At 35.1% G+C, this 19,595-nt stretch overlaps 1 protein-coding gene across 1 annotated transcript; it reads right to left on the bottom strand.

Moving 5' to 3' along the window:
* Positions 1–1,419: 1,419 nt before the first annotated feature.
* LOC127640399 (creatine kinase U-type, mitochondrial-like) lies at positions 1,420–12,440 on the bottom strand. Its single transcript, XM_052122930.1, has 9 exons — positions 12,100–12,440; positions 9,520–9,718; positions 9,326–9,421; positions 8,572–8,793; positions 8,324–8,409; positions 4,217–4,340; positions 3,760–3,894; positions 2,019–2,144; positions 1,420–1,874 (listed from the first exon to the last, which is right to left on the bottom strand). The coding sequence occupies exons 1-9, from the start codon at positions 12,249–12,251 to the stop codon at positions 1,761–1,763; spliced, it is 1,254 nt and encodes a 417-aa protein (XP_051978890.1). The 5' UTR covers positions 12,252–12,440; the 3' UTR covers positions 1,420–1,760.
* Positions 12,441–19,595: the final 7,155 nt, after the last annotated feature.

The following is a 19,595-nucleotide window of genomic DNA, read 5'->3' as shown; positions in this document are numbered from 1 at the left end:
TATAGTTTTTTCAGTTATTCTCAGATGCTTCGAGCAGCAAGAAAAGCTTCAGCTCCAGAATAGAGCAGGTAGGTTTTCAGTTGCAAGCATTTTCATGTCCAGTGCTTAGCCTTTGTAAAAATATGCTTCAGAATCCATTATGAACAGAAGAGGGAGCACTTATACAGTGAAAGATGTGTTTTCTTTTTGCACATCGCTCTTCACTCCGTTTATAACTGAAAAAATACTATATGTATAAGTTAAGAACTGTCTACAATTCTCTTGAAGTATGTAAAATAACAAGAAGCCTTTCTGCTTCTGGGAAAGATTTAACTTTAAGCTGAAAGAGAGACATCTGATATCAGTTTAACAGCAATTGAACACTGTCCTTCCCTTGTTTAAAAAGGAATGTTCTGGGTTTAGTTCAAGTTAAGCTCAATCGACAGCATTTGTGGCCTATTGTTGATAAAGTTCCCCCATTTCTTACAAAAAAAAAAAAGAGCGAAAACAATGAGGTACTTACAATGGAAGTGAATGGGGCCCATTTTTTGGAGGGTTATAAGGCAGAAATGTGAAGCTTATAATTTTATAAAAATATTAATATTAATATAAATAAATATGACTTGTTCTATTAAAACTTGTGTATTATTTGAAATGTAAAGTTGTTTAAATCATCATTTTTAGAGTCATTTTAGGGTTTGTTTACATTACATCACCATGGTTGTAAAAAGTTGTAAAAATGTACTCCGAAAAGGTTAGTAATTTTATCACACTAAAATCATGTTTACATAAATATTGTTTACGTCCTGTGACTATACTTTTGAAAAAGTGAGTATTTTAACGTTCAAAAATTGGCCCCCATTCACTTTCATTGTAAGTGCTTCACTGGAACCAAGATTTTTTACTTTTTTTTTAAGAAAAGGAGGGACGAGTCAAAATAAATTTGAGTGGTAATCAATATTATGCCACAAATGGTGTCGATTGAGCTTAACTTTTATTTTACTCGGAACTGATCCCTGTTGTTGAATCCCTGCTGATTTGTGTAATATCAGTGTCAGTATTGGCTATTTTCAACAATAAACTGAATGTCATCCATCCATCCATCCATTATTCATAAGGCCAAATGCAAATATTTTATCTGAAATCATCATTTCAATATAATAATGGTCACTGATCATGATATGAGCTTTCTAACATAATGGTACATGGAAGCTGTTTTAGCTGTGTTACTGTCACCTTTGACAAGACTCATGCTGAGTCTACTGAGAACAATGACAGAGTGGGAAAAGATAAAAAAAACTTGCTGAACTTGTGCTAGTTAACCTGAAGAATACCAGCTTAAACATGCATTATATCAGTGGACCATGGAGTTTTGGCTTTCACACAGAACCACAGTAAAATACACAATAAAACACTCCCTTGAGACAGCTGCACTGAAAGTCCTTCAATAAGCAATTTATATCGTCATCATCTTTTACAAAAAAACATCTGTTTAATTCTCTTAAACCTGAGGCAATCTTGACAATGGTTATAATAGTATTATTGCAACACAATCAAGTAAGTTACAATGTGACAAATCATCAGTGGCACATTAACACAATCATGAAGTACGATACATTCACTCCTGTTTTTATACTGGAGTGCAGTATATGACTGATGTAACACACAGAGGCATGCTGTATGGAACATTATTAGCAGAATATTGTAGGAGGATTGACAGACAGGAGGAAGGGAGGAGCCAGGAGAAGGAGGAGCAAAGAAGGGGCGAGGTTACTGCCAGTCTATTTAAACTGGCTGACGGGGGCAGGGATTTTGATGTCTTGGCCTTTCTCCAATTTCTTCTCACACTCAATAAGATAGGTCACTCCATCTATCACTGTCTGCACTAGTTGGACCTGAGCACACAACAGACAAGAGGCTTACAATTATTATAAAGTAAGGTAATAACTGCATATTTTTCTATGTTAAATGCTCATAATGAAGTTATCATGCGCTGCAACAGACTTCTTTCTTGTGTTCTGCAGTTTCATGCCACTGACCTCTGATTGGCCCAGCCTGTCTAGATTGGAAATGTCAAAAGTGCTTCCAACAGCTGCTGTGTCCACTCCCCCAGTCCCTCTCCTCTGGAGCCGCAGGTTGTCCAGGATTTTAGGGAAACGAGGATCCTGCAAGAGAAAAGATTTATACAGTAAAAATGCAAGGCATGACATTTTCATGTGAACTATGGATTAACTATTAATCTATTAATCATATACTATTAATCTATTAAGCATATACTATTAATCCATAACGGACATGATATACAGTATATGTTAACTGAGAATAGTATCAAAAATGCAGAAGGGGTGACTTATTCTTCAACAGAAAAACTGTAGCAACACTGAAACTGAGAAAAATAGCTTTTTTTTTGATTATTCAATTTTCTCTAAATCTGAGCATAGTTGAGCCAAACCTGTCAGTCACATAGCCTAAAACAGGGGTTTTCAAACTTTTTTATGCTAAGGGCCCCAAATATTATAATCCACTATTGTGGGACACCCATTCCAAAAATATAAAAGCAGCTAAATATTTTCATTAATATCGACCCATGTATTCTCTGTATAAATCATAGCATGAAATTATAAAGAAAATAATAAAAATATTTTATGACAAAACTAATTATTTAATATGGAAAATATGAACTTTGTATTAGGTTTTGGTATTAGTTATATATATATATATATTTTTTTTTTTTTTTTTTTTTTTTTTTTATTATTTATCAGTTAATTTATGGCACTTTTCCAAAATGTTTTATTCTCTCATCATTTACTCTCCCTCATGCCATCCCAGATGTGTATGACTTTCCTTTTCTGCAGAACACAAATTAAGATTTTTAGAAGAAGATCTCAGCTCTGTAGGTCCATGTAATGGAAGTGAATGGTGACTAGAACTTTAAAGCTCCAAAAAGCACATAAACGTAGCATAAAACTCCAGTAGATTAATCCATGTCGTTAGATGCGATATGATGATAAATTTCCACATTCACATTCTTTTGGTGATTCACATTCTTCATGCATATCACCACCTTCTGGTAAGGCTGGTAAAAGTTGGACATTTAGAGTAAAAAAAGACTTAAATGTTGATCTGTTTCTCACCCACACCTATTATATTGCTTCTGAAGAAATTTATTTAACCACTGGAGTCTAATGGATTACTTTTATTCTGCCTTTATGTACTTTTAGAGCTTCAATGTTCTGGCCACCATTCACTTCCATTGTATGGACCTACAGAATTGGGATATTCTTTGGAAAATCTTTGTTTGTGTTCTGCTGAAGAAAGAAAGGCATACAAATCTGGGATGGCATGAGGGTGAGTAAATGATGAGAGAATTTTAATTTTTTAGATAAACTATTCCTTTAATAGAACTAATCAGTGTGCAGGCTAAAGACAACTGTAGCGATTAAAACATCTTAGAAAAACACAACATACAAACTAGTGCTCTTGAACATATGTTGTGAGAAAGGACAGATGGCCACTTAGAAATACTATTTGTTAGATGCAGATTTGGTTTGCAGTCCTTTCTGTTCAAATACATTTTGTAAAATATTTTCTTCCTTCAAATTTTCTGCAGACACCCTAGCTCCTCATTGCGGCCCCATGGGAGACACCGGATCCCAGTTTGAAAATTTTGACTAAATTTGCAGTCACTGCATTTTGCATATGCATTGGAGCACAGAATAGAAACATTTCCACTGGGCTATATTTTAGAGAGAGTTTGTCATTATTTTCTGGAGAGAGCACCTTGCTGAGACGAGGAAGGGTAACATGGACACCGGCTCGTAGGCCTGTGCCCAGGTTTGATGGGCAGGTGAGGATGTAACCCAGATGCTTGTTCCACATGAATTCCCAACCTTTCTCCTGTATCAGTCTCTCAACCTGAGGGACACAATAAGTTATTGAGAGAATGATCCATGAGTGATCTGTTCAAATTAAAGGCATAATCAAAAATATATTTACAATTTCCCCTTTAGAATCAGCAACTAACACAAATTAAGACAATGGCGCACACACATAATTACACACAGATTCAAGTCTGGTAGGATGATGTTTTTACAACTGTATGTCCACAAAAAGGCATTTCTCACAGCCACAATAAACACAGCTGCAGTGTCTCTCACAGAGCACTGTTGGATAAATAATGAAGGCTTGTGCAGCTTTACCACTGATCAAGAGACAACATACAATTGTGTGAGCTCACCTCTTGGAGGCCCTTGCAGAAACGCTCAAAGACCCTCTTCATGTTGCCCCCCTTCTCCATGGAGATCACACGAGTGTGGTCTTCCTCATTGATCCACACCAAGAAGGTTTTCTCATTGTTATGCCTGCCATTGAAAGACATCAGGTTATCCTATATCATCTGTAGCAATATTGAGGCCATTATCCTTGGCCTGTAAACATATCCCTGTGACCAGGAGTACATATAACCAACCATATACTGTGTATAGTATTTGCAACGCATAGGGGTGACACACAAAGAGAGGGGCACCGAATCAACCCATAAATGGTATAAGTCAGGCATTACCTATGTCATTTAGTGCTTTGGTAGCTCAAAAACACTAGAGTATTAAAAGAGGTATTTTCCAAATCAAGTTTGACTGGAGACAGCAGGAAGAAGAGAATGAATATTGCAGGCGATGTTAGCAAGCTTTAGGCACACTGTGTGATCAATATCAGACCCAAGCGTAAGGCTTGAGACTATTTGGGGCTATAACGCTACACCAACAGAGAGCATTGTCAGCCATAAAATCACTCAACCCTTACAGCCACGAGAATACTACATAATGAGAAAAATAGCAGCTGTCAAAGGTGCTTTAAGCATTTTTTTATTAAATGGCAAGAAAACAAATGTCCCTATTACCTGACAGATATCACTGAATTAGGTGTCCTGAAATATCACACCGTCTCAAACAGGGATGCTGCAGAATTATTAAAATCTAATTTAAGACTTTTTAAGAACTTTTTCAAGACTTGAACAAATAAAATCAATACCATATCCCTATACCAAAACAAACCACACAAACTCAAAATAAATCATGTATCACAGACTCTTACTTAAACAGGCAGGGGCACACATTCAACATGCCCTTAACAATGCTTATCAGTAAAACAGGGTAGGATATATGCAATATTATAATACTCGAGACATGTTTCCACATATATATCACATTAAAATTGGTTAATGTATCATTATGTAAATAAATACAAATTACAGGTCGGCCGATATTGAACTTTGCTGATACAATAATGTGTTGCAAGAAAGGCAAGTCATCTGCCAATAGTTTTTCAAATTGGTAGCCTATATTAAAGGAATATTACGAGTTCAATACAAAAAAAATTGACTCGTCCCTTCTTTACATTAAAAAAAAAAGCAAAAATCGAGTTAGAGTGAGGCACTTACAATGAAAGTGAATGTGGCCAATTTTTGGAGAGTTTAAAATCTGAAATTTTAAGATAATTTTATAAAAGCATTAACACATTTGTCATTTTTACAGTCATTTTATGGTTTTTGGGTTTGTTGACATTACAATGTCATGGCAATGAAGTTGTAAAATTGGCTATAACTTTACATAGAAAAGGTTAGTAAGTGATTTTATCATAGTAAAATCACGTTAACATGCATATTGTTTATGTTGTGGCTATACTTTTGAAAAAGTGAGTATTTTAATGTAAAAAAATTTGCCCTCATTGACTTCCATTGTAAGTGCCTCACTATAACCCAGATTTTATTTATTTTTTTAGGAAAGGAAGGGGCAAGTCAAAATTATTTTTGTGGTAATCAACATTATGACACAAAAGCTGTGGACTGAGCTTAACTTGAATTGAACCCAGAATATTCCTTTAAATGCTCCTTAGTATTCCTGTGATGGGGAGGCCCAGACAGAGGCTGCAAGAGTCCAAATTGAATTAAAATCCAGATTCAGTTTTTAACCAGGAAAAAAAAGAAAGATTCACAGCACACAACCTTTAACGGTAAAGGCTGAAATATACCGATGACTCTTATTTTGAAATGTTTGCATTTCACTGCTTCCAGCTGCTCATTCAAACAGATAAGGGAAATAAAATGTTCACTACTAAAATGACCTACAGCGTATTACAATATAAACAAATAAAAGTAAACATTGTCATATTTTATCAATACTACATCATCATCAACAACAGTTGATCATTAATGGTCGCTTGTCATAAATTTACGACTAATAATTACGAACTGCTCTGCAACAGCTGGAAACACTCACAAGCCCCCACGTGCTTAGAGAAAATACAACAGTGCTGCATGTTCACTTTAAAGAATGCAGCGCAAACATTTATTTAATTAAATCAAGTTATTTTGTAGTTTGATAATCAGATAAGGTCATATCACGATTTTCTTCCAAAGACCTCTTTAAATGATAATTCAGACTTTTGCTCTATCATTTAAAATATTAAATTTTTGAAATCTGAATTTAACAGACTTTTAAGGTTTTTTAAAGATTCTCGGGAACCCTGGTAAACTGCAAACAAAAATGTGACTGCAGGCCAATCCGTGTACCTTGTATAATTAGTAACTTCAGAACAGAAGTTCTGAACTTTACTCGTTTTTCATCTAGAAAGAAATTATACAAAATTGAGAGAACACTTTTTTTCATATAAGAACTAGAAAAACAGGAACTCCTTTTTTCATTCAAAAGTTTAAATTAAGTGTACAATCTCACTATTTGATTTGCACAAGTGGATGATGTGACACGCCCATTTCTACTGATTGGTTAAACCTGTAAAGTCATCTGTTCTTCCTCATTCCTTTTCTTCAGAATAAAAGCCTTTTCACACGGGACATGGTGCGCGCAAAAGTTTATCAAATTAAGGACAGCTTTTTTTCTTTTTTTGTCAATGCAGTGCTCGCGATGCTTTTCAGGTGTGCACGTTGCCATGGCAACAGTCAGAAAGGACTTTATTTTGCCCGACATGTCTATCTGTGTACATTTTTAAAAGGAAATATTGGTGGGGGCGTAAATGTCCATATATAGTATGCTATGTGTTAAACAGAACAGAATATATATATATATATATATATATCAGTGGGTTCATATATATATATAGTATATATATATATATATATATATCATTGATCTATGTATATGTTCATATATATATATATATATATATATATATATATATATATATATATATATGATCTATGTATATATATATATATATATATATATATAAAACATATACATAGATCAATGAATGAACTTTACATTTTTAATGGCTACATTTTATTTTTAGGATACAACACATAACCATGAAATGATTGAATAAAATGAAACCCTTATCCATTATGCAGCTGTCTCTCTTTAACATCTTGACTATATGATCTGCATACAGACATGGCTTCACTATATGCGTTCAACCATTATGCATTAAAATGTTATTATAGACAGCGAATGTGTTTAAAACTTAATGGGAATTAAATAAAATAATCAGCTCTTCTAGCCACAATTTGATTAAGCTTGATGTGTTGTGGATCAGTCAGTGTCCATCAACCATGCCTATGTCACCTATCTATTGTGCTTATAGTAATTTGGTTTTACTGCTTTGAGTAAATACATGATGCTTTCAAGGGTGTGGGGGTGTTGCATAAGTTGCGTTCAGTGTTTCTTGTCTTTGTTTAAACGTGACATTTTGAGCTACATGCTCTTCATCACTTGGTGTACTTTTATTCGCTATGAAGGGGTTGAGGCGTGTTGACCAATCAGTGGAAACAGGAGTGTCAAGCTCGCCCACTTGTGCAAAACAAATATTCAAGCTTTAATCACAAAATATTTGTTTTCTTGTTTTTGGTTATTTCTTTTTAAATTGAAAACAAGCAGATACTACATAAATTGTTGTGATAGAGAGAGATAACGTGATCAAATGTGATAAATTAATGGTTTATTGGATATTTTGTTTTGAAGACAAAAATGAGAAAACAAATTATTCAAAGGCACACGGACCAAGGCCGCAGTCAAATAATTTGTTTAGAACACTCCTAGTTTCTTACATCAATACTGCAGAAGTACCACAGGAAATATCTGACAATGGGAGGCCTTTGAGTCAAAAAGGTAGAGAACCACTGATCCAGTGCATGCTTGCATAGAAAGAAAAAATTATAAAACTGCGCTGACTGATGCATTCGGAATGAACAGCCCCTTAGAGTGTGGTAGATGGAGTGGATCATTCAGCTGCATAAGCAATTGATTTCTATTTACAACTGTCTCAAATGTACAATGCACTGTATCTTTGGAGGGCCGGTGGTTGCTTCCTTCTTACTGAAAGTTATGCTCACCAGATGCCTCTCGCGTCGGGCCAGTCACGAGCCATGCCTGCACATGTCAGCAGGGGTGACACAGGTTTATCGAACAGGAAATGATCCTGCATAGTAAAACAAAAACAAATAGTGCATTACACTGTCAAATATGATATACGCATTTCACAGTGTGAATAAAGATTATAGAGTTGAGTGAACAACAGCTAATGCTGTCTCGATTGCATTGTTGACAGGGTTCAGCATTCATATATAGCGTATATACCCACATCAATAAGCTGCTGCTGCTCCTGTTCAGTCATTAGAGTGAGACTGTAGTATTTGCCAGCCAAATCACCCTGTAGGCCTCCCACAGCATCAACCACAACTCTCTCCACCTCTCTGCGCTCAGCACGGGTGCAGGCTGGGGGCAGGCTCAGGCCCCGGATACTCCTGCCTGTCCTGACTCTTGACGACAGCACGTACTTCTCATCGAACAAGCCACCCCGTATCTGATGGGACGAAAGATGGCCAAGATTTAACACAATGGAAGTAACCTGAAACTTTAATGTTCCTGTTTGTGACTTGCCATGGGGTCAATCTGTAAATGTTAAAATACTCACTTTTTCAAAAGTTTTGCCACAAGACATAAACAATATGCATGTAAACATGATCAAATCACTTACTAACCTTTTCTATGTAAAGTTATAGCCAATTTTACAACTTGGTTACCATGACGATGCAATGTCAACAAACTCTAAAACTCTAAAATGACTTTAAAACAACTTTACAACTCAAATAATACACAAGTTTTAACAGAATGTTAGTTCTTTTATAAAATTATAAACTTTTAAAATAATAAACCCTCCATAAATTGGCCCCATTCACTTCCATTGTATGTGCCTAACTGTAACTTTAATTTTTACTTTTTTAAAGAAAAGGACGGACGAGTCAATATTAATTTTATTAGTAATCAACATTAGTGGCCCTTCCAGGAGCAATTATTAATACACATGTAGAGACAACTAAAACATTCCCTCTTACCTTACTGGCATCCAGGTCTGTGGGGTGCTTCATATTGTAGGGATCATAACCATTGTGCCTTTCTTTGATGACTGGGTTAAAGAGGTCAGCAAAGACCTGCATGAAACAGGTTTGGTGAGCTGTAGTCCTCCATATAAATGGCCTTCTCTTAATACACCTTACTTTATGTCTCTAATAATATCTGCTCATATTACCTCGTATGACTCTTCATCCCCTGCCACCATGCCGACTGTCTTAATAAAGGGATGGCCTGGATTGTCCACACCTGTTTGGATGGCTTGGTCCAAAGTGTAACCATTCGGAGTGGCTTTATCACACAGCTTGGCGTATACAGCAGGTGACAGGTGACTGGCCATACAATTGTTGTGCTTTCGCAAATCTGGATATTCAGCGCTGTTGGGTAATATGAACTACTGTAAGCCAGAGCTAATGCAAACAATTTGAGAATTTTTAGAAAAGATTTCATTTTACAAAATTCCAGACAATGGTTGTGTTTCAACATCTAGTGAGTTACCAACTTAGACAAAATTTCTGGGCATAACTGCCGCGCTCTGAACGCATCAAAACCAACTGACGGGCCTTTTACACCAATAGTTTTTCTATGTAAATATGCGCTTTATATATGTTTTTGACAGTTGTGGCGCATGTCACTATTTTTACATTTTATTTTATCTCTATTTTATCTCACGCAGAATCCCTGCGGATTTTAGATGCCAGGTCTGGTTAAAAAGAATTTCAACTTTAAAAATGCATCTTGAGACACCTGCGTTCTACTCTTTTTGTGACGCTACTTAGGTTTTGTTTAGGTTTCCGTGTTAGAAAACTAAAACTTTGCGTTATTATCATTTAAATCTAATTTATAACATAATATAATTTTTTTATTGTTTTGTTTTCCAGTTTTACTGAATCAAGGCAATTGTTTTTGGCTTCAAAAATTATTTCTCAAATGGCCCTGTACCTGTAGGCCAGGTAAAATGATCTTGCAGGCCTTATACTATGGCACTGAGGCCTAACATTCCCCACCCCTGCTTTAAGGGATAGAATAGCCCTCTCTTCAATGACATGAACTGAATAAAGCTATCAAAAAGCTCTTAGATCATATAATTTTCGACAACGCATGTTGTCTGGAGTTTTTTTGTCTTCGGAAAATTCTTGGTAAGATATTTTTCAATGTTTCATCTGCAGAACAATCCAAAATTACTTACAAACTGTACTTAACAAACAACTGTACAACCCGTTGAAGAGACTGTAGGTCTATCCTAACAGCTTCGTTGTCATTCCAGTCAAAAATCAAAGATGGCACTGCTTTGAATAAGGTTCACTAGGCTTTGAGACATGGCCAATGTTCAACCATTAAAGGTGCATTTTAAGAGCAAAATATTTACATAATAAACACATTGCGTTATCAGGGATATTTTTCTGATTGGGTATACCCCTAATGTGGAGTCGCACAGGGAACTATATTAGGGCCCATAATCTTCCTAGCACTAATCAACAGTGCTCTCCAGGATGAAATAGACCACTGGAAATATGAGGATGATTTGACTATGGCTCAGAGCTGGAATCCTCAACTACCCTGTACCCTCCAACAGACATTGAATGGTCTTGATAGAAATGAAACCCAAAGAAATTCAAGGGTTTACATGTCACTAGTATGAGCAGGTACTGGCTTGGCCATTACTCTTTATTGAACAGAACGTCTTGGAAATATATGACATTGTTAAAGTTTTGGGGGTCACCATCCAGAGTGATTTGAGATGGGAGAGTCAAGTGTTGACCTCGGCCAACAACAAGCTTTTTGTTCTCCATCGGCTACAGAAATGTGGTGTCCAAGATCCTGAACTGGTTACCATCTATACATGATACGTGTGCCCTGTGCTGAGTATACAGTTCCTGTTTGGCACAGTTCTTTTGCTATAGATCTATTTAAAAGGCTGGAAAGTGTGAAGAAACAGATCTGAAAAATGATACTTGGTCAAAGGTATTTAGGGTACTCAGATGCTCTCTGTCTCCTTGGACTGTACACTCTAATTCAGCTGTGTCTTGACTTTGCTAGAAAGCTATTCAATTCTAGTTTCAGAGACGGGCATCACCCCCCTCGTCACATTTCTATTAGTCTTAAATTGCCCATGTCTCAACTTTTTTGGAGCGTGTTGCAATCATCTGATTTGAAATTACAGTACATTTAAAAAAGAAAAAAGAAAAATATTATTAAATTCACAAGGTAAAACATCATTTAATGTGTAGTTGTAGTGCTTTCAATATAGCAAAGGGTAAATGTAATTTACAAATAAATTATAAAAATAATCCTTTTTGTTTTTATCAGCATTTTTCATACTGTCCCAACTTTTTCGGAATTGGAGTTTTATATGTAAAAAGTGAAAATTAAAAGGATTTATATACAAGTATCATTGTAGGCTACTGTATTTAACAGAAATTATAGAAGATGAGAAAATGTGTTGATGTGTTATTGTTGCGAACACAACATACGGTAAACAACAGCATTCTGCACTGAATCACAAAGCTTTTCTGTATAATAATATAATATAATATAGAACGTAATTTGTATTTATTCCCACACGACCCGGTGGAATTTGTAACACTGTGTCTAACTGGATCAGCTCTGGGTCTGTCAATAACCCAGAATCAATAATCATGCCTACTTAGGCATTTGTGTGACATTCCATTTTACACAGTTGGAATTTCAGCCGACGCTATGCAATTAGCTTTACCGTTTGCACAGAGAACCCAGTGTACTGTATACATGTAGTTACCTGGCAGGATAGATTCTCCGGACGTTCGCTCCAGCACTGACATGCTGCTCTCTATTCAGGAAGAATCCCACGGTCAAAGACCCCGCACCGACCAACGACAAGATGCCCACCTTCCTTTTACTGGATAAAATCCTTGCAAAGCTGCTTGCCATATTTCAAAGCCCACAAAAGCCAAACAGCGCAGACGAGATCTCTCCAGATGATGTCGATCTTGAAGAATGGCCAGACAGAAGGACAGACACAGGAATTATGGAGGATGCAGGGGAATGCTGGGGAAATAGATGCCCTTCTGCCAACAGAACGGCCGCCCGATCACCCTCCCCTCCGAGAGGCGCTTACACGGAAACACTATGATTCAGAAATCTGAGTGAGATCCGTGCACTATTTTCCACCCCTCTTTAGGATTGAAGATTACCTCCATTTACCCATACACTAAATATTATTTAATATTTAAATAATAGATTTAAATAATCTATAATTTATAATAAATAATAGATTCATAGATAAATAATAGATTTAATAGATCTACAATGTTATGCATTATAACAATTAGGCTAATTATTTTATTAGGGTATAATAAAGGCAATAATAAATGTGTTGTTAAAGATGAAGCTATTCTGACGGTTCTTTTGGACCAAGTACGTGACTTTGAAGCATATTGGCTGAGCGATTTGGTTTTTACCTGTAAGGTGAAAAACCACACGGCACGCCAGTTTGAGACACGCGCATGCGCACTAGAGATTGAAAAGATGTGAATGCCTTGTATAAATTATATGGCTATTTAGATATAGACAGAGGTCATTTCAGTGGGTGAGATACTATGAGGTTAAATTGAATCTCAAATTCAATCAAAGTTGGCCTATGATTGAAAATTAAGTTAAAATAAGATTGTTTTAATGTACAGTATGTTTCTAACTATTCTAAAATACATTGTGTTTGCTTGCCTCCAACAATACATACTGGAATTAGCACACCTTTTCCCTAACAGTGGCTACTGAACTATAGCTTACAGTACACATATATGCTGTATGCCATGTATGCATTAGGCCTAAATCAAGTTCAGAGCACTCATTGGTATTAGTGGGAATTAAAATCCTGGTTTAAACCTCCCCCTCGGACCTGGATACTTTGCAGAAATCATGTGAAATAAACAAGAGAATTCCCTTTGGTAGAACTTAAGCCTGTATAATAATCCCTTACTGATCTGCAGAGCAAACTTGTCATTATTATGAGATTAAAACAGTGTTTAAATTATGCAAGCAAGAAACAAATTGAACGAATTGCTAGCCTCAGCTGATCCAGGGAGAGATTTAATTGGAAATGCCTTTCAAAGGTGGAATGATTAAAAAAAAAATATTATCTTGATGTCATTTATCTAGCTGCACAAGAGAAAGAAAGATATAGAACTGATATATAATTGTTCATAAAGCCTCTGAACATGGTATATTTGAAATATACAACATTCAAAGTCTTACCAGCTCAAATACACTTTTAATCTGTGCGCTGAAGTTGGTCTCCTTCTGAAGCAGGAACCAGGTACAAGGGCAATGCTTTTGCTATCTTCAGAGCAGTTGAATGGAAATAGGTGTGGCCTTTTTTATTATAGTGCCATGCGTGTGTACGTTTTCCTTTTGTTTGAAGTGTCCAATAGTGAGTTCATCCATTCACTGGCTGGCTAATGCCGACGTTTCCTAGTAACAAATCCCGACTGGATTCCTTACCTGTATCTGTTGTCATCATAGCTGCCGTAGACTGGGCATGAGATAATGTGCCCATGAGTAAGTTCAAAGGTCACTGTGAGGACTCAATCAATGGCATGTCCCAGTACAACCTTATTTAAATCACAATTGACTTGATACCCCAATTGCTGAAAAAGACTACATAGAGCAAAAGTGTCTTTAGCAAATCAACATTTCTCTTCATTACGGCATTAATGTCTTCATCATCTGCATATGCATCATCTAATTTGATAAGTGATAATTGCCTAGATATTCAGTAAGGACCCTTATGGATGCTTAAGTCTTAAAGGAAAGACCAGACATTGGAAAGTAGCCATAAATAATCGTCAAAGTGATTCTTTATGCAGGTAACAAAATATATTTACAGCACCTCAACTGCCAGTAAGGTCATATCAAAAGGCCTTTTTTTTGTAAACAAAAACTAAAATAAGTATTGTGAACTTGATGACACTGACAGCCCCTTTCATATACAGTCATTTCAGCTGGCACCTGTGGTACACATCCAAATGCCAACTATGTGTTTCATAAATAAACAAAAGAAATGCCAGCAATGTAATTTCTGGATTGAAAAGTATTTATTAATTTATTGTAGCATCAAAAATGAGTTCAAAGTATGTGAACATGTTGAAATGTTGGTATTTGTTATACATGCTGCCTGTATTGCAAGCAGAAAATAAATGAGGAAATTACTGTATGCTTGCTTTTGGCATACTTTTGACATTCCGTGATGAAAAAGATATCATCAAATTAATTAATATATACTCGCCTGAATATCATAAAATAGGTGTTGATTTAAAGACTTTACAATGCATATAGGCAATATAACCAACTCTTACCAGGTGCTTTTTAATTTGCTGACAAATTAAAAGTGTTCTGTTTCCAGAACTTATGAAATATGATTATATACTGAACACATATTGACAAACCAGGGACGGAATATGACTAGCAAGGGCCCCGGGGCCAATTTTCTGTTTTTTTTAATAATGTATTATTGCCTTTTAAAGTGGCAATAATAGATGATTAAATCTTTTAACTTCACTGAACACTTCAAAAATAGAAGAATTTAACAAATTGTCTCTTACAGCATCTACGCATGGATTTGGTGAAACTTGGCAAAGAGTTCAGACAGTTTTGGCTCATGCTGCTGTATCTTTTGTAACTCATCAGAATGATGGGGTTCATTCCATTCAGAAGTGATTATCCCTACATCCTATTTTCTTCAAAGACTTTACCCTTCATTGTGAGCGCTTTGATGGGCTGAAAGGTGTGGGGCTCAAAAATAGTGGTCATTTGGTAATTTGATTGAAAAATATGTTTGCAATGACCCTACAGCTTGGCTGCAATTATTATTCTCCCATCAAAAAGCCCTGGGAAGGCATCATTTAAGCCCAAATCCATTAGACTACATAACATTGAAAGAATATTTAAATGAGCCACAAGTCTGTTTTTGAATGTTCATGATATTAAACTTCAGTTGTTAAAACTTACACACACTCCCTTAAATTTGCTTTAAGATGCTTTCTTTCTTTCTTTCTTTCATTCATTCATTTATTACTGTAAGACCTGTACATTTTTTAACTTTAAGCATTTAAAAACTATTTTAAACTTTCAGAAAAGGTTTTGTCAAACCAACATTATTGTTCGTTTTGACAAACTTTACATAGTTTAATCAGTACATTTGAACCACACAAAGTAAAATATCGATATAAAATATCAACCACCTAAAGCTGCATTCACTGTTATGTTTTTGTAATAGGGCAAACATGCAGTTATAGCAATATATGGTATAATTAACATTTTTGTTCGACAGCACTTTTATACAAAGAATAAAGTTTAACCATATAAAGCCTAACGTATGATATAATAATTAGAAAATTATATTTTTAAAACCTAGTTAAACCTATTTTTCTTTAAAATAATTACATTTTAAGCACATGTTGCTTGAATTCAATAAATACTCATTTTGAAATATCAGTAACCATTTAAACGATATTGTTAATTTTCCTTCATCAAAATTAGCAAATATTTCACATAAAAAGGTGAGTGCATCAAAATATGAAGGTAGATATTTTGGAAATTATATAACAAGGTCTTCTACTTCCAGAAGAGCACAGAACACCAGGAGACAGTAGACATCTCATACAAATAGTGATGATGATGTAGAGACTAGAAAGGCATGTATCAAATATGATATGTGCAGCGTAATTGGGTTAAAGAGTGGCTCGAAAAATGTCATTAAAAACAGGAAGGCAAAAGGCATAATATATATATAAACATTTGTTTTCAAAGTTGATGGACCATGGGACCTTGCAGCCCAGGGCCCCCTGATAGTCAAGGTCCCCTAGGTACTGGCCCGGTCCCTAATTCACCTATGTGTAAAACATACGGTCAAATCATATTTCACTCACATCTCAAATCAAATCAGATTTAAACAGATAACTTTTGTCACATTTTTCTTGTAACTTCATGCAATAAAAACAGAATAATAAACAATAAGAAAACAGCAGATGCTCCCGATTGAGATTTTATAATGATGGCAGACTGGAGAAGGCAGGATCCAATTGCAACAAAAACTCAGAAAACACAAAACATTAGAGACAATACAAAACTAGAACACAAAGCACATTACAGACTGAATTAACAGAACAAGAACCAAAAATAAACAGAGAAAAACACAGAAATTCAATACACAGAGAACTAATGATGAAACGAGGGAGAGCTGACACTAATGAACACAAGGACCAATAAACAAAGACAGTGAAAAAGAACTACAAACCCCATAAACAAACTAACGACACGAAATGAACAATAAACATACATAGCGACCCCTGGTGGTCGCCCGGGAAATCCTTACACAATTATGGAGGACAAAACATGCATAAATAATAAATAAATACATCAATAAATAAATGTAATAATAAGAAATTAAATAAAGGAATAAATGTCTTGATACAACAAATATAATTATTATTTAATGAAAGTTATTCCTGAATTTATTTTTGTATGACTTTTTTTCCTTTATTTATTATTTTCTCTTTTTATTTATTATTTTCTCTTTTTATTTGTATTCTTTAAAAAAAATTTATTCTTTCATTTGTTTATTTATTTTTTTATTATTTATTTATTTATGCATTCGTTTATTTTTATATTTATTTATTCCCACATGTATTTATTTCTATATTTAAATATTCCCACATTTATTTATTTTTGTATTTATTCTTACATTTCTGTCTCTTTTATGATAATTATGTGGGCGGGTCCTGCTTACCATTGGCTTATTGTAGATTGAAGCGTGTGCTCGATTTTCTTTTTTTTTATTATTTTTTATTACGCTTCAAACAAACAAAGTCAATGTACAGTATTGTTCAGGCTACTACCTAGATAGAAAGCATACTGTATATCCTGTATACAATCTGTCATTGACGTTTGATATAAATATGTTTTGAAATATCACAAAAAGTGTCAGAGACCATTTTTTTTTGTTGTTGGTCTGATTGCTCCCTCTTTTGGAACTATAATGTAATAACCAGTATGACAGAGTTTAAAAGCAGGAGAGGAAGTGTCTACAACTCAACACAAGGTGGCGCCACATTTCCTAGTTCCACTTGAATGTGTCAATTGCGGCATACCTGTGTTTTTACAGCTTTTTTTTTTTTTTTTTTTAAAGCTAGATTGCGAAAAAAGGAAAAATTAAGAGTATGCATTGGGCGAGTATGCAGTGGTAAATTATAGTGCTCAAATCACAGTGTGTGCTGTCTGGGGGTATCTGTTGAGAATATTTTAATTACACAATTGTAAGTAACACTTTAGTTTACAGTATGTGTACGCACCAGGTACATGTGTACTAGTTAAAAATACATATTGTGTAATAACAGGTACTTACTTTACATATTGGAAATGTATGTGCACAGTACCTATTATTGTACTTTCCTGGTACATAGATAGCACATATGCAGTAGTTACAAATAAATATTGTGTATCAACAACTTCAGTGCCTATAAAAAGTTTTCACGCCCTTGGATATTATATTTTATTTTTATTTTTTTATATTGAATCATAGTTAACTTCATTTGGCTTTTTGACACTGATAAACAGAAAAAGACTAATTTCTACCAATTAGTCTAAATTTATAACAAATATTAAACTTGCAGACTGCATCAGGTTTTCCTCGAGCCCAGGATTTCTCTGTATTTTGCAGCATTCATTTTACCCTCTAGGCCTCTACCTTTACAAGCCTTACAGGGTCTGATGCAGAGAAGCATCCCACAGCATGCTTCACAGTGGGGATGGTGTATTTTTGATTATGTGCGGCATTTGGTTCGTGTCAAACATAGTGTCTGGTTTGATGGCCAAAAAGCTCCATCTTGGTCTCATCAGACCATAGAATCTTATTCCAGCTCACGTCAGAGTCTCCCACATGCCTTATGGAAAACTCTAGCTGAGATTTCATTTGTTTTGTTTTTCAATAGTGGTTTTCACTTTGCCACTCTCACATGAAGCTGTGTTTGATAAAGAACCCAGGCAACAGTTGTCGCTCCCATCTCAGCCACAGAAACTTTTAAGTCCTTCATAGGAGCCATAGTGGCCTCCCTTACTAGCCCCCTTCTTGCACGGTCCCTCAGATTTTGAGGATGGCCTATTGACAGTACTCCAAGGGATATTCAGGGACTTTTTATAATTAATCTCTAATTTTATACTAAAATCACTTGAAACACCTTGACTGTACTCTACATAATGGAAGTGTTAGTACACTGTAACTGTTATTAAACATTATAGTACTTATCTGGTACATAAATGGAGCATATTTAGTACTTACAAATAAATCTTCTGTAACATTTGGCATCAATACATTTTGGAAATATACGTACAAAGTAACTATTAAAAAACATTTGAAGACTCAATACGTAAATAGAAGTATACTAAGCAATCAGAAGTTATATCAGGGTACATACATGAATTTGGGATGCGATCCTGCATTGTACCTTCAGCAATAAACAATTAGGTAACTAAAGTCAACTGAAGTACTTTATAAATGCAATATTTAATAAATTCTGTACACACATATGTGCTAAATAATCTGGAAGCTACTGATTATGTACTGATTAGGTAAGTAAAAACTATCATAATACACATAAGTAGTTGGCATGTAATCAGGTGATATTTATAAATGGTCAGCAATTACCTGGTTAAGGATGGTAATGTCACACTATCTACCAAAGATTTATGATAGTAATTGCTTAGTCTAAGACTGTTGTGCACACTGAATGATGAATGCATGACTGCAAGTACTCATTAAGTACCTTAGTCCAGTCTTTGGTACCTTTTCCAGGAAAGTGCGAGTATAACTTGTGTTATAATTATTTCTAGGTACATATAATAGTACATCCTTGGTAACACTAGGGAAATTGGACTGTAAAATAAAGGGCACTGTTGTACACTGTAATTTCTTAGGAATGACCTATTCTCTTTTTCTTTTGATGTGCAGTACATAGACAGCACTTCCAGGTATGTTCACTCGCAGGTCCTTGGAAATACTATGGAAACATGAGTGTAAAATAAAGTGCACTATTGTGCATTGCTATTTAGCATTAACAGATCTTGTGTCTGCTAAATCTATTTTATATATATATACACATTGAATCAACATTTAATATTTAACCCCCACTATTGCCCCTCCCCAATCACCAACCTCACTCTGACCCCCAACGAACACCCTGTGGTCACAAATAAGAATACACAAAAACAAACAAACAAAAC

The sequence above is a fragment of the Xyrauchen texanus genome, chromosome 49 (assembly GCF_025860055.1).
Source record: "Xyrauchen texanus isolate HMW12.3.18 chromosome 49, RBS_HiC_50CHRs, whole genome shotgun sequence".
Taxonomy (NCBI): domain Eukaryota; kingdom Metazoa; phylum Chordata; class Actinopteri; order Cypriniformes; family Catostomidae; genus Xyrauchen; species Xyrauchen texanus.
This window is presented reverse-complemented; position numbering and strand designations above follow the sequence as displayed.

Bases quoted from the DNA above. Each gene is read 5' to 3' on its own strand.
- LOC127640399 (XM_052122930.1), bottom strand. From the start codon at position 12,251: ATGGCAAGCAGCTTTGCAAGGATTTTATCCAGTAAAAGGAAGGTGGGC. The intron at 8,410-8,571 runs GTGGGTATATAC...TTTACTATGCAG, and splicing joins AGCAGCAGCAGCTTATTGAT to GATCATTTCCTGTTCGATAA. The intron at 3,895-4,216 runs GTGAGCTCACAC...TGTGTCCCTCAG, and splicing joins TCTGCAAGGGCCTCCAAGAG to GTTGAGAGACTGATACAGGA.